At 39.1% G+C, this 13,412-nt stretch overlaps 1 protein-coding gene across 1 annotated transcript; it reads right to left on the minus strand.

Moving 5' to 3' along the window:
* Nucleotides 1-112: 112 nt before the first annotated feature.
* LOC116521728 (vomeronasal type-2 receptor 26-like) lies at nucleotides 113-6,411 on the minus strand. Its single transcript, XM_032236390.1, has 4 exons — nucleotides 5,617-6,411; nucleotides 3,251-3,478; nucleotides 2,302-2,428; nucleotides 113-1,023 (listed from the first exon to the last, which is right to left on the minus strand). Exons 1-4 carry the CDS (start codon nucleotides 6,409-6,411, stop codon nucleotides 113-115), a joined length of 2,061 nt encoding a protein of 686 aa, XP_032092281.1.
* Between the last annotated feature and the right edge of the window lie 7,001 nt (nucleotides 6,412-13,412).

A 13,412-nucleotide genomic window follows, 5' to 3' on the forward strand; every position in this document is an offset into this window, starting at 1 on the left:
CCTAAACAAAAAGGATGCAAATGAACTTATGTCTAGATAAGTGTAAGTGAATCATAATATTAGATGATTCTGTTTTCCCATAGATATCTGAAATATTAAACAGCCATACATTTTATGGTTTTCTGTGGTTTTGTCTTCTTAGCTGTTTTTTGTTGTTTAGAGCAGGCCTCAGCACAATGATGAAACATTTCGGAAAAAAGATACAAACCAGTAACCCAACACTGGAAGATATAATGGAGAAGATCTCCACAGCAACCATATATTTCCCCTTGGTGCTCAGGTATGTTGGAACAAAGGATAACCACACACTACAAAAGACCAACATGCTAAAGGTGATAAACTTGGCTTCATTGAAAACATCAGGCAAATTTCTGGCTAGGAAAGCCATGGTAAAGCTGATAATAGCAAGGAGACCCATATAGCCCAAGATACAGTAGAACATGAAGGCAGATCCTTCGTTGCACTCTAGAATGATTTCTTCTACCACTGAATTCATATCAGCATCTGGGAATGGAGGAGAGGTTGTCACCCATGTAATGGAAATAATACCTTGAATACAACAACACCCCAAAATTATGAAAATGACAAGTCTTTTCCCAACCCATCTGCTCATCATGGACCCAGGCTTAGTGGCCGTGAAAGCCAGAACCACGATGATGGTTTTGGCCAATACACAAGAAATAGCCATGGAAAAGATCATCCCAAAGGCTGTTTGACGAAGGAGACATGTCACCTTACCAGGTCTTCCTAGGAATAACAAAGAACAAAGAAAAGACAACATAAGACCAACAAGGAGAGTGTAGGTGAGATTCCGGTTGTTAGCTTTGACAATGGGAGTGTCCTGATGCTTAATAAAAATCCAGAGGATTGCAGCTGTGACCAAAGCAAAGAAAAGAGCAGAACTGGCCAATATAGTTCCCAAAGATTCTTCATACTTTAAAAATGTTATAACTTTCGGGAGACAGAAATCCTGCTTCTTATTAGGATACTGGTCTTCTGGACATTGAAAGCATTCATTCATGTCTAGAAAATAAAATAGCAACTTACAGATTTATTGAAAGAATCAAAACTGAACATGACAACATTAAGAAAAGAGAGCTGTTGTTTAACATGTGAATATCAAAAACACTGGTATACTTCCAATTGTTATATTTGGGAAACCCTTTGTCCCCAAATACATTATTTGGCATCATATTGGAATTCAGTCAATGAATTGAATGCATATCTCACTGGGTCAACTTTTTGTGTGCCATTAAATGTGAGCAGGCAAACTTCATTTGTGATCTTCAGATACAGTTTGGCTAACAATATTTTAATCTCTGTTGATTCCAGAGATGGACAGCTTTGCAATTTGTTTCATGCATTGCTCGGTGCACTTCCTTATATTTGTCATATATAGAAGTTCAAATCTAATTTCTTAATTGACAAATAACAAAGCCCTCTGCTATGGCAGTTTTAGGAGAAAGAGGGCCTTAACTCTATCATCCTCCCCACCTATATGAAAGGGGACAAGTTTGATACTGAATACTATTACCCTGCCTCTCTCTTCTCTATTACGAGAAGCCAAGTATTTATTTATATACACTTGCTTAGCTGCTCTGCAAGAATATCTTTTTCGAAGTATAAGACACACCTTTTCACTTCCCTGCATCTTATACACCGAATGTAGCTCCACCTACCAAAGGCCAAAAACACAAGGCATAGAGGCAGCAATGGTCTGGCAATCCCTGCATCCTGGAACAGCTGATTGGAGAGTATTCCAGCAGTCCGATCCACTCACCAATCAGCTGTGTTGAATCAGGCTGAAGCTGACCTGGCTGATCAGAGTTTGCAGCAGTAACTGGTTCAGCAGGAGTTAAAATAATAATAATAATTTACAATACATTGCCAAAAGTAGGTTTTCCAAGGTAGCAGTAAATGCAAGCAAAACACAAGCAGTTTCACTTTCAGTTTTCAGGTAAGCCAGTCACTTTCTTGTCCCCTTGTTGCTCACACAGCAAATTTCAAAGTCCAAATAGCCCTAATTGGCTGATTTAGCTGCTATTCCTATTCATTGCCTGACCTTTTTAACCATGTGTCAGCTGAATACCATGGATGCTGGTAGGCAGAGGCAGATTTTTCTTCTTATTATTTTCCTCCCCAAAAACTAAGGTGTGCCTTATACTCCAAAGCATCTTATACTCTGAAAAATATGGTAGGGTTCGGAGCACACAGAGTTCAGACATAGTAATTCAACATGAGCTGAATTTTTATTTAGATATAAAACAAAACAAAAGCAATGAAACAAAAGCAAGAACTTACCTTCTTGGTTGGAAATCTTCCCATGTGGACATTTCAGACAATCATAGCAGCAAAATGGCTTCCCTTCTATCTTGCTTCTAGCATAACCTGATTGGCACTTGCTATTACACAGAGATTGTGGTTGGACCTTTTCATGAGAGAAAGAAGAAAACGATTTGACAAATTAGTACTTAGTATTATCTGGTGTGGCTTTTCTACTGTCACGTATGAATTAATATAATAGCAGAGTTGGAAGGGATCTTGGAGGTCTTCTAGTCCAACCCCCTGCCTAGGCAGGAAACCTTATACCATTTCAGACAAATGGCTCTCCAACATCTTCTTAAAGACTTTCAGTGTTGGGGCATTCACAACTTCTGGAGGCAAGCTGTTCACTGAGTTCTAACTCTCAGTTCTAAGTTGCTTCTCTCCTTGATTAGTTTGTTCTACACCCAGGTGCCTTGAAGACTCCCTCTTCTTTGTGGCAAACCGTGAGATATTGGAACTCTGCTATCATATCTCCCCTAGTCCTTCTTTTCATTAAACTAGACATACTCAGTTCCTGCAACTGTTCTTCATATGTTTTAGTCTCCAGTCCCCTAATCATCTTTGTTTCTCTTCTCTGCACTCTTTCCAGAGTCTCCACATCTTTTCTACATCGTGGTGACCAAAACTGAATGCAGTATTCCAAGTGTGGCCCTTTCCAAGGCATTATAAAGTGGCATTATAAATTGTCTAGTAGTTCTTGCTAAATGAGAAAATATACTTCTTTAAGCTAATATGCCAGGTTACATTAAAATATACCCATCCCTCCATTGACATGTCATCTTAGACTTAGAAGATACCCAAGGTACCACCAGGTGAATAGACTTGGAAAGGTTGCTTGAATCTAATTGCTGTGTGAGATTTTGGATTTAAGAGAACTCCAAGAATGGACGAAAGATATTTCACTATAAGTCAAAACTTGGCTCACTTGGTTAAACCTCCTCGGCCATATAATATCTTCCTCATCAATGGTGAACAATGTTTCTTGGGAATCCATGGAGTCTATCCCTCCAACCTTAACTTTGAGAAAAGATAGATTTGGGAATGTGATCCAATTCATAATATCAAATCCAGTCTCCAATTCTCCATTTTGGTTGAAAGAAATTTTTTGTCCAGCACTATTATTGAATGAGACCTCTCTCATAAATTGATTGAGCTACAGTAGAAAACAACCCAAGAAAAAGTTAGACACATGACAGATACATAGATGATAAATAAATTAGATAACTAGAGAACTAAATGATAGCAAATAGAATAGAATAGAAATGAAGAGAAGATAATCCCAAGATGATAGTATTTATTTCACCTTTCAAAAATAAAAAAAATCAAAGTTTATGAGAGGATGGTAGTCAATGCAATAACTGCAGTAGTAAATAGTCCATCTTGGAAACCATTATTATAATAGAAAAATAAACAGTACAAAAGATGTAAATACCAGGAATAATAAAACAGAAAATAAATAAAAATCATTTTTGTAGATTTGGACTTTTTTTTTTCACCACTGAACTGTATCTTACTGATCCCAATGCTCAAATCTGTCAAGATCATTTTGAATTTTGAGTTTATCTTTCAAAGAGTTTAAATTCCCACCCAAATTAGTGTCATCTGAAAATTTGATGAGCACCCCTTTAAACCCTTCCTCTTGGTCACTTATGAAGATGTCGGAGAGCACTGGGCTCAGAACAGAACCTTGGGATGCCCCACTGTGTGCTTCCTTCCCGTGGCACGACAAAACCGCACTCGTCAAAATCGCGGTGATAAAATCGCAGCGCTAAAATCATCACCGTGCGTCATCACCACCGCACGACAACAGAAGGGCGCTTTAAAACGGCGCCACGGCAGAAAGCTGACTTCAATTAAGGTAAGGGTTAGGATTAGGTTTAGGGGTTAGGTTTAGGGTTAGGTTTAGGGTTAGGTTTAGGGTTAGGTTTAGGTTTAGCGTTAGGTTTAGCGTTAGGTTTAGGGTTAGGTTTAGGGTACTGAGTGCTTGGGAATGCGCGAATTTGCCCTCCGCGATTATGTCATTGCGGTAGGGTCGTGTTTTTCCTTAGCGCTTAGAACGGCACAAATTAGTCTTCGCACTTATGTCTCCGTGGATAAGGGCTTTGCGGATTTGTGGTGGAACCCTTCCTTCCATGTAGATGTAGTTCCATTGAAGACAGTTCATCAATCAACTGCAAATTGTAGTGGTATCTCACATTGTTCTGTCTTACCAAGAAGTAAGATGTGTTCGACTTTATCAAATGCCTTATTAAAGTCTAAGTTTAATAATGCCAGTTTTTTATATTTAGTCTACACAGAGATAGAGAGAAGTGTTGGGGGGGGGAGAGAAGAGAGAAACTAAAGATATGAATTACAGAAATCAAAATAGTCACCCTTTGAAACAAAGTGCATCAGAAATAAATACTACAGGGTAAGAAAGGTCTTAAAATGTGTCAGGGAACACATAGAAAGGCACCATAAAGACCTCACTCAATATAAAAAGACAGGTATAACAAATTGTACAACTTTGTTCTAATGAATACTTAGATGTCCTAATTTTTAAAGACATTAATTGGACTAAAGCTAAAGAGATGACATTTAACCAAAGTGTATGCTTAAGAGGCCTTATGGTACAGTGGCTAGAATGCAGTACTGCAGGCTACTTCAGCTGCCTGCTGGCTGCCTGCAATTTGGCAGTTTGAATCTCACCAGGCTCAAAGTTAACTCAGCCTTTCATCCAGTGGTGGGTTGCAGGCGGTACGCCCAAGTACGGGATCCTGTCCAGAGCACCGGGTACGGTTCCGGTACAGTGCTCTGGAGGGCCCACCAGCCCACCCCCACTCCTTACCTGTACTTTAAGCTTTTGGCACTTCCATGTATGCACAGTACCTGCACGATGCTCCACCAAGCAGCTAGAGTATTGTGGAGGCTTGCAGAAGTGTCGCAGGTAAGTACAATGCATGTGTGGTCCATGCATGTGTGCCCGTGCGCTGCGTGCATCCACGTGGGTGATGCCAGGGCCGTTCCAACCATACTGGTTGGAAGGGAATCCAGAACCCACAATTGCTTCCATCCTTCCAAGGTGGGTAAAATGCGGACCCAGATTGTTGGGGGCAATAAGCTGACTCTGTAAACTGCTTAAAGAGGGCTGTAAAGCAATGTGAAGTTGTATATAAGCCTAAGTGCTATTGCTATTACTTAAACACATTCCCTTTGGAAGAATGGACTGTCAGATCATCTGCTAATTTATATTTTGGATCTGGGTTGCAAATATGGTGAGCAGCCAGTAATTGTCTTGGCTTAAGAATTTACCTTCCACAGCTTTTGAATTACATGTTTGGCATCGTGTCCTCTGGTTCTATATTCCATCATGGATGAATGGAAGTCATGGAAAGCATGTGCCACCACATGGATGGCATTGTAGATACTATAGCTATGGCCAGTCATGTCCATTTCAAACACAGATGTAGGAAGAGCTCCCAGTTTCTCCTTCCCAGTGCAGGGAACCTCATTTTCATCTTCATTCATAACAGAGATGGAGAAGGAACATTCAAAGGCACTTTCCCAGAAAAGCTTGATAAAAGTATCCTCTTTTTCCAAGGTAGGATTCCTTGTCTGAACAAATTGGTGGAATCCTAACACCTTCTTTGAGTGAATTGCAAAAGACAGAGCACCATGGAGGAAGACTAAATCACTATTCCTCAGAAAGGGAAGTGACATGAAATCCATCTCAGCTGTCATAATCCAGATTTTACCTTGTCTCCATAATGGTGCATCTTCAATTTTCAAATTGGTGGAAAGAAGTCTCAGAACTATAATTCCATAAATTTCACCATGAACTAATACTACATTAACTGTGCTTTTCATAACCACCAGGTACATTTCAAGTCCTATTTCCACCAACTCAACAATGCTACTTGAATCAATTATTGGGAAAGTTTCAATAAAGTCTGAGCAGATCCCGCTCTGGGCCAACATGGGAACCACATTTTGTACAAACTTGTCCCCGTTATCATTATTCACAGACAAGATCCCAATCCATGTCCATCTGAAATATAACAATAACTGAAAAATTCCTTTATATTGATGGTCCATAATTGGGAACATTTGTTGATGCAATGTAGACATTGTTTTTGTACTACTTTTGGTGGTGGAACCATAGACTAGCTTAAAAAACAAAAAAAGAAAAATATAGGCAGAGAGTCAACAGGATACGTCTTTCGTTTTCTTTTTTTTTTAAAAGGTAGAGTGGAATGATATTATTTACCCATTTAAGCTACAGCATATTGAAGTTCAACACATATTTCATACTTGTGAACCTGTACTTCACAAATATGTTCAGAATGTGACATTTGGAAATTGTTATCACTCCCAAGACTGAGGGAGTGGCATTAACAAATTTGATCAAAGACACACTGTTGCACAAAAAATTCACCTCTTTAAACCCTTCATCTTGATCACTTATGAAGATGTTGGAGAGCAATGAGCTCAGGACAGAAGCTTGGGATACCCCACTTTGTGCTTCCCTCCATGTAGATGTAGTTCCATTGAGGACAGTTCATCAATCAACTGCAAATTCATAGTAGTGGTATCGCACATTGTTCTGTCTTACCAAGAAGTAATATGTGATCAACTTTATCAAATGCTTTATTGAAGTCTAAGTCTAATGCTAATGATGACAGAGTCTTTTATATTTAGTCTTCAGAGAGAGGGAGAGGGAGGGAGGGAGGGAAAAAGAAAAAAAAGAGAGAGAAAGACTAAATGTATGAATCAAAATAACCATCATGGACTTACTTTGAAATAAAATGATGGATCTGAAATAAAAACCACAGGATAAGAAAGGTCTTAAAATGTCTAAGTTCAGGGAACACATTTAAAACTTAGATACTGTAAGAAACAATAAAGAGCTCAATGAACATAAAAAGACAGGCATAACAAATTGTATGAGTGTTATACTAGTCAAACAATGCCTACAGCTTTTTACAACTTGGCTTTCCACTTTTATATTTTAACAGACATTTGAAGTATTTTTACTATAGTACATTAGATGCTATTAATGCAAAATTTCCGATAAGAATAATTTAATTTCTTCATTTAATTAAATTAAATTTAATTAATTTCCCCTATTGTCATTATTTTCTATAACTTAGTTTTCCCCAATCATCCCACATTTCCTTTCCCCCACTTCAGTACTATTAAGAGGAACTAGAAATCATGATTGGCCTTAAAATACATTTTCTATTTTAATACTTCTGAGAATTCTCTATAGTTTTAGTCAACGTTTCTCTTAAACATTGTTTTAATGGAAAATTACTCCTTGGCAAGGTGATAGCACACCAATTGATTATTTAGGTCTTTCAAATATAAAAGGTCAGAAGAGTGATGGCTGCAAAACTGGGGACAGAAGTAAGCCACAGAATTCCCTTGTAGTCATCAGAAGTCATCAATTGTAAGAATAATATCTATTTCAAGCAGAATCCCTTCCTTCTTATGCCATAAATGTTCCCATAAAAAGAAAGGGATAGTGCATTGATGATTAGCTACATGGCACGGGCTCTATCAAAGCTAATACCTGTGGCATCTTGTAGATGGACAGAATGGTAGCCATTTGTAGACAAACTTCAGTGGTAGGTCCCCCAATGACTGCTATTGGTCTGTGCTGCATATCACAAGTGTAGTTAGGAATGAACTGGCCCTTGGTAGAGAAAAGTTCCAGAGAAGCTCGATATGTCCAACTGGGCATGAAATAGGTATTATAGATCTGGAAACCAAGGGTGAGATTGGGCAAAATATGGGGATTTCTGTTGATCTCTGTGATGGCAAATTCTAAGGCCAAGATGTGCTGATAGATTGGAGTCATGACTCTGGAAAGGGAAATTGATGCTTTGTCACCATGCAATCAATTGAACAGAAAGCACACAAATACTATATTTTTCGGAGTATAAGATGCACTGGAGTATAAGACGTACCAAGATTTTGAAGAGGCAAATTTTTTTAAAACGTTTTTGCATACCAAAAACAGCCCATTTTTGTCAAAAAAAAAAAAAGGCCATGCATAGCCTTTAGGAGACTTATAGAGTGCTGCTGGCTGCAGGGGGGCAAAAATGAGCAAAAAACATTTTTCACTCATTTTTGCCCTCCCCAGCCCCCAGCAGCACTCTGGAAGCCTCCTAAAGGTTATAGTATAGTATAGTCTTTATTGTCATTGTACAAAATAAATACAATGAAATTGGTTAAAGGCTATGCAGGGCCATTTTTGCAAAGGGGGCAGGGTTTCGGGAGTCCAAAAATGCTGTTTTCAGTATATAAAATGCACCCAGATTTTCACCCTCTTTTTTGAGGGAGAAAAGTGCATCTTATACTCCGAAAAACATGGTACTTCTTTACAGGTGAGCATGATAAAATAGCATTGCAATCATTTTGATTTTAATAGCCAGTTTCAGAAGGGCAGTTTTGATAGCATTTATCAAATGGGTGATGAAAATGATTTTAATCCCAATAATCTTTTAGTATTCAACTTTCAGAAACTGAAGTCACTTATTGTGAAAGGGTACGGATGCATTCTGGAAGAGAAGAGTCACTCCATTTTCTTTAAAACCTCCAAAACGCATTCTAATGTTGATAGTAATTTGGGAGTCTAAGATAATTGGTACACCAAATAAAAATTATTTCAAATAAGCATTCCCCCAAACCAAACTTTTATTATGCCCTGAGGATAAAAATTATAGTTTAATCCCGATATTTCCTATACATAACTTGGAAATGGAAAGTACAGAACTTTGTCCAAAAAAAGAGTATAGCTTTTTCTGTGATGTCAGAGAGTGCTTATAATTTAATCAAATTACATTAAACCGTGTAATTAATAATTTTAAAAAATCTTTAAGGTTTTACTAAGTAATTTTTTTATAACACTGATGTCACATACTGTAACAACTAGACATTGTTTTAATGCTAGAAACAAGGTGAAGTGAATAATTGTCATAACAACATTTGAAAAAGAAATCCTCAATTAAAATAAAAGGTAAATACTTCAGTTTTCAGTAATTTGCTATCTGGAAACTTGGCTGTTTAATAATAAATTTAGAGGAGGACATGAAACTTTTTCTTCTCTGTGTAAATTATTTTAAAATGAAGATTCCCCCAAAAATTTTTAAAGATCAGGGTGTTAATAAAAGTTGACAAACCTTCAACAAACAAAATCCAATGGATGCCTGAACAAGAACTACTAGATCATAACCCATCCATTTTCCAGGAAAAACGTTTAAGTTACCCACTCCATGACATCACATTCTTCTACTAAGAATGGAGTTCCACTCAGTGGGGAAGGTCAGTCCTTCCAGCTTCAGAAGTATATGAACATATCAAACTCTCCTTGAAAAATTGAGATTCCTTCAATCTCAGGGATGACTTCCCAACATACAGCTTGGCTTAGTTTTTTCTCCTCCATTTCCCACAATATTTGGTACAATATATTTTTTTTTGTAATGCAAATTTTATTTGTGTACTAACATTTTCTTTTTATAATATTGTTGGAAAATTTGGAAAAAATGGAATATCTCTTCCCCTTTGCAGAATATAATCATCATATAATGATTATGGATTTCAGAAAGTTTTCTATAAAGAGCCTCCATCAGAGCATGCATGACAAATGGAAACAAACATTTGGGGAAAGCCTAATTCTTCTAATTATCATGTAACGATCAAAGATTATTAATGCTACTTATAAAAAGAACAAGAAGAAGAAGACAATGATGGAAAAGGAGGAAGAATGGGAGATTGAAGACAGTGCTATCCAACAAAGATGCTGCCAATCATTGGAACTGAAGCTAATATGGGTATGAAAAGACATTCTAGTTTAAATTAACTTCCATATATAAATTCTTACACAGTATCCTCAAAGAACTCCTTAGAGGGACGCATGCTGAAGTCCATCATTGTATGGAAGACATAGAGCTGAGAGAGCATATTCACAACAATGAGGTTTCCGGACTGATATTTTTTGTGAAGAAAAGGCAGAGGGTCACTGCTGCTGCATTTACTCCGGCGAATCCTGCATATCATTTGAGGTAAAAGCACAATAACCAATACTGCAAATGTCATCACCTTTAACAACGGCATTTGTTTGTAAGCTAATTGGTTCACCTCAATATTCTTTTTCATGAAGTACAGTATAATTCCACTTGAAATAATAGCTCAGCTACTCCCTCGGGACCTAAAGTTAATGTTGAAATAATAATAATATAGGGAGGGATAATTGCAGTAGATGAAGCAACAATTTCTGAATCAAAGTCATGGGAAGTCTTCAGCGATAAAACATTTTTTTTGCTATCTTAGTAGAGATCACCTTCAGCATTCTGTAGTGTGGGGTCACAAGCATTCTACCGGTTCTGACTGCTTTGTCCAAACCGGTAGTGGAAATGAATACTGGCTCTATGGCATCCCATTTAGGCCTGCTTTTTTTTAGGCAAAGCGCATGCGCAGATATAGCGTGTATGAGCCAAACAAGCATACATGCTCACATTTATGAACCAGTAGGGAAGGCAAGTAAATACCACCCCTGGTCACAGGACAGTGGAGGGATTCAGCCTGTTCTCACCTATTTGGGAGAACCAGTTGTTAACTTTCTAAGCAGTTTGGAGAACCGGTTGTTGGAAGAAATCTCCTTTTGGTTTTTTTCCACTTTACAGGGCTAATCCTGTAAGGAAGGCAGGAAGGAAACATTCTGATGTTGTTTCTAGCCTAATCTTTATTGCCCTGATTACAGAAACTGCCTCTCCGATTAACCCTGATTACATTGTAACAGCTAAGGGGAAGAGTAAGTGACATTGTGTTGGCCACACCCACCCAGTCACCTGACCACCGACCACCACCTACACAGCTGGTCATTAGGGCAGAGAACCAGTTGTTAAATTATTTGAATCCCACCACTGTCACAGGATGAAAATGCTTGCAATAATTGAGAGCAAGCGAAGAACACTAACTAATGAAAAATTCATAAACATTTTGTAAAAGGACAAAAAGGGAGTTATATCCCAAATGCTAAAACAAAAAAACAGCTTATTTTTTTAAATTTTATTTAATAAGTTTATGATATTAATTCACAGAAGAGTTAGAACGAAGCCAAAGTTTGGGGTTCATTTTACTCCAAAAACCCATTCCGAAAACATTTTGCCCCCTTCTGACAATAATGTGTGAAGAAAAAAAAACTGGAGAATTGTTAAAAACAGAAATGCTGCTCCCCCTAAATACAAGTCTATTTATGAGCAAAAGTCCCATCAAAGTTTACACCCCAAATCTTGAGACTGATTTAGGTTAGATTATCCCTAAAAAGATGTGAAACTGCTGTAGGACTCAAATTGTCAGACCTGCAATTATATTCCTTTTAGAATTTTGGTTTCCAAGCAGGTGCACTTCATCACTTGCTCAGAGTTGCCGTCCGCAAAGAAATTAGCAAAAATGTTTGTTAAACATTTTAAGCAGGCAATAAATTTGTTTCAAAAACATTTTCGCTAAATCACGACACAAATACAGTAGCCCAGTGATGGCTAACCTTTTCGTCCTTGCATGCCAAAAGCATGTGCGACCCACAACCATAATGCAATGCGCATGTGACCCTCCCCCTGAACATGCCTCCCCAAACACATGTGTGTACAACCTCCCTGCACCATGTTTTGGGCCTAGCAGGCCTCCCTGGGGCATGTGGGGCCCACACCGCACCTTCCCACATGACCTTCACACATGCACATGTGACTCCTGCCCCCCTCATGCATCCACACTCATCTCCCCACATGCATGACAGAGACCCGAAAATCAGTTGGCTGGTGGGAGGCACGCACGCATGTCCATTGGAGCTGAGCTGGGGCGATGTTTCATGTGCCGGCAGAGAGGCCTCTGCAAGCCACATGTCATAGGTTCGCCACCAGTATCCCATCCCATTGTTATTGGTTGCACAAAAGTCAGTAGTTCATTTTTATATTTCCTCTTTCAGACTTCTTCCAAATAAAATAAGCATCCGCCTGTTTGTTTTTGGTTTCTTTTCTATTTCATAATCTCATGAAGGCCAAGGTGGCGCAGTGGTTAAATGCAGCACTGCAGGCTACTGCTAGATCAGCAGGTCAGCGGTTCAAATCTCACTGGCTCAGGGTTGACTCAGCCTTCCATCCTTCCGAGGTGGGTAAAATGAGGACCCAGATTGTTGGGGGCAATATGCTGACTCTCTGTAAACCGCTTAGAGAGGCCTGAAAGGCCTATGAAGCGGTATATAAGTCTACTGCTATTGCTATTGCTATCTTGAAGCTTTTCTAACTGCCCACCTTCCCTACAAAAAGGAATCAAAATTGAACAGCTAAATGATACGGAGGGGGAAAGCTCTCTCTAGTATTAATCTTTTCAATCATGTAAACAGCATGATTTGTTTCAAGTTCTCAAAAACAAATCAATATGCAAATTGACAAGCCAGCTATGGATACATGGTTCTACCGCAGGGGTGTCAAACTGGATTTCTTTGGGGGCAGCATCAGCATTGTAATTCTTCTCTGCAGGCCGGGGGAGCAAGGAGCGGGGGGTGACAGGACGGATGTCCCCTGCAATATTCTGCTGGCCAAACCGGGTGCAGCTGGCCTGCACACAGCCCCTCCCCCACACCCTCTTTTCAGCCTAGATGGCCCACTGCCTTGTTTCAACCTCCATGGCCTCCTGCAACAGGCCCTGCAGAAAAGCCGATTTTTAGCCTCCCTGGTTTCCAGCAGCACTCTGCCAGCCAAAAAATGGGCAATGTGAAGGCCCCCCCTCAAACCCCCTGTGCAGCTCATTTTGGATCTCCATGGCCTCCTGCAGCACTCTCCTGGCTGGAAATAGGCCACACAGAGGCCATGTGAAGCCTCCATGTAGCCCTTTTTTGCCTGGCTGAGTGCTGCAGGAGGAAAAATTGTTCCCATTAGTAAGGTGACCAGATTTTCAGATTGGAAAAGAGGGACGCCTTTGACCGGGGGGGGGGGGGGGGGCTTGATTAAAAAAAATTTTTTTTGTCAAAAGGTCACCCCAGGACACTGAAACCAGCATAAATACGAATCTGTTGCCAAACAAAATTTTGATCACGTGACCATGAG

Source organism: Thamnophis elegans, chromosome Z, assembly GCF_009769535.1.
Source record: "Thamnophis elegans isolate rThaEle1 chromosome Z, rThaEle1.pri, whole genome shotgun sequence".
Taxonomy (NCBI): domain Eukaryota; kingdom Metazoa; phylum Chordata; class Lepidosauria; order Squamata; family Colubridae; genus Thamnophis; species Thamnophis elegans.

Coding starts and splice junctions, on each gene's coding strand:
- LOC116521728 (XM_032236390.1), bottom strand. CDS start 6,411: ATGTTCCCAATTATGGACCATCAATATAAAGGAATTTTTCAGTTATTG. Junction 3,479..5,616: donor TAATTCAAAAGCTGTGGAAG/GTAAATTCTTAA, acceptor TTTCTACTGTAG/CTCAATCAATTTATGAGAGA. Junction 2,429..3,250: donor GGCCGAGGAGGTTTAACCAA/GTGAGCCAAGTT, acceptor TCTCATGAAAAG/GTCCAACCACAATCTCTGTG.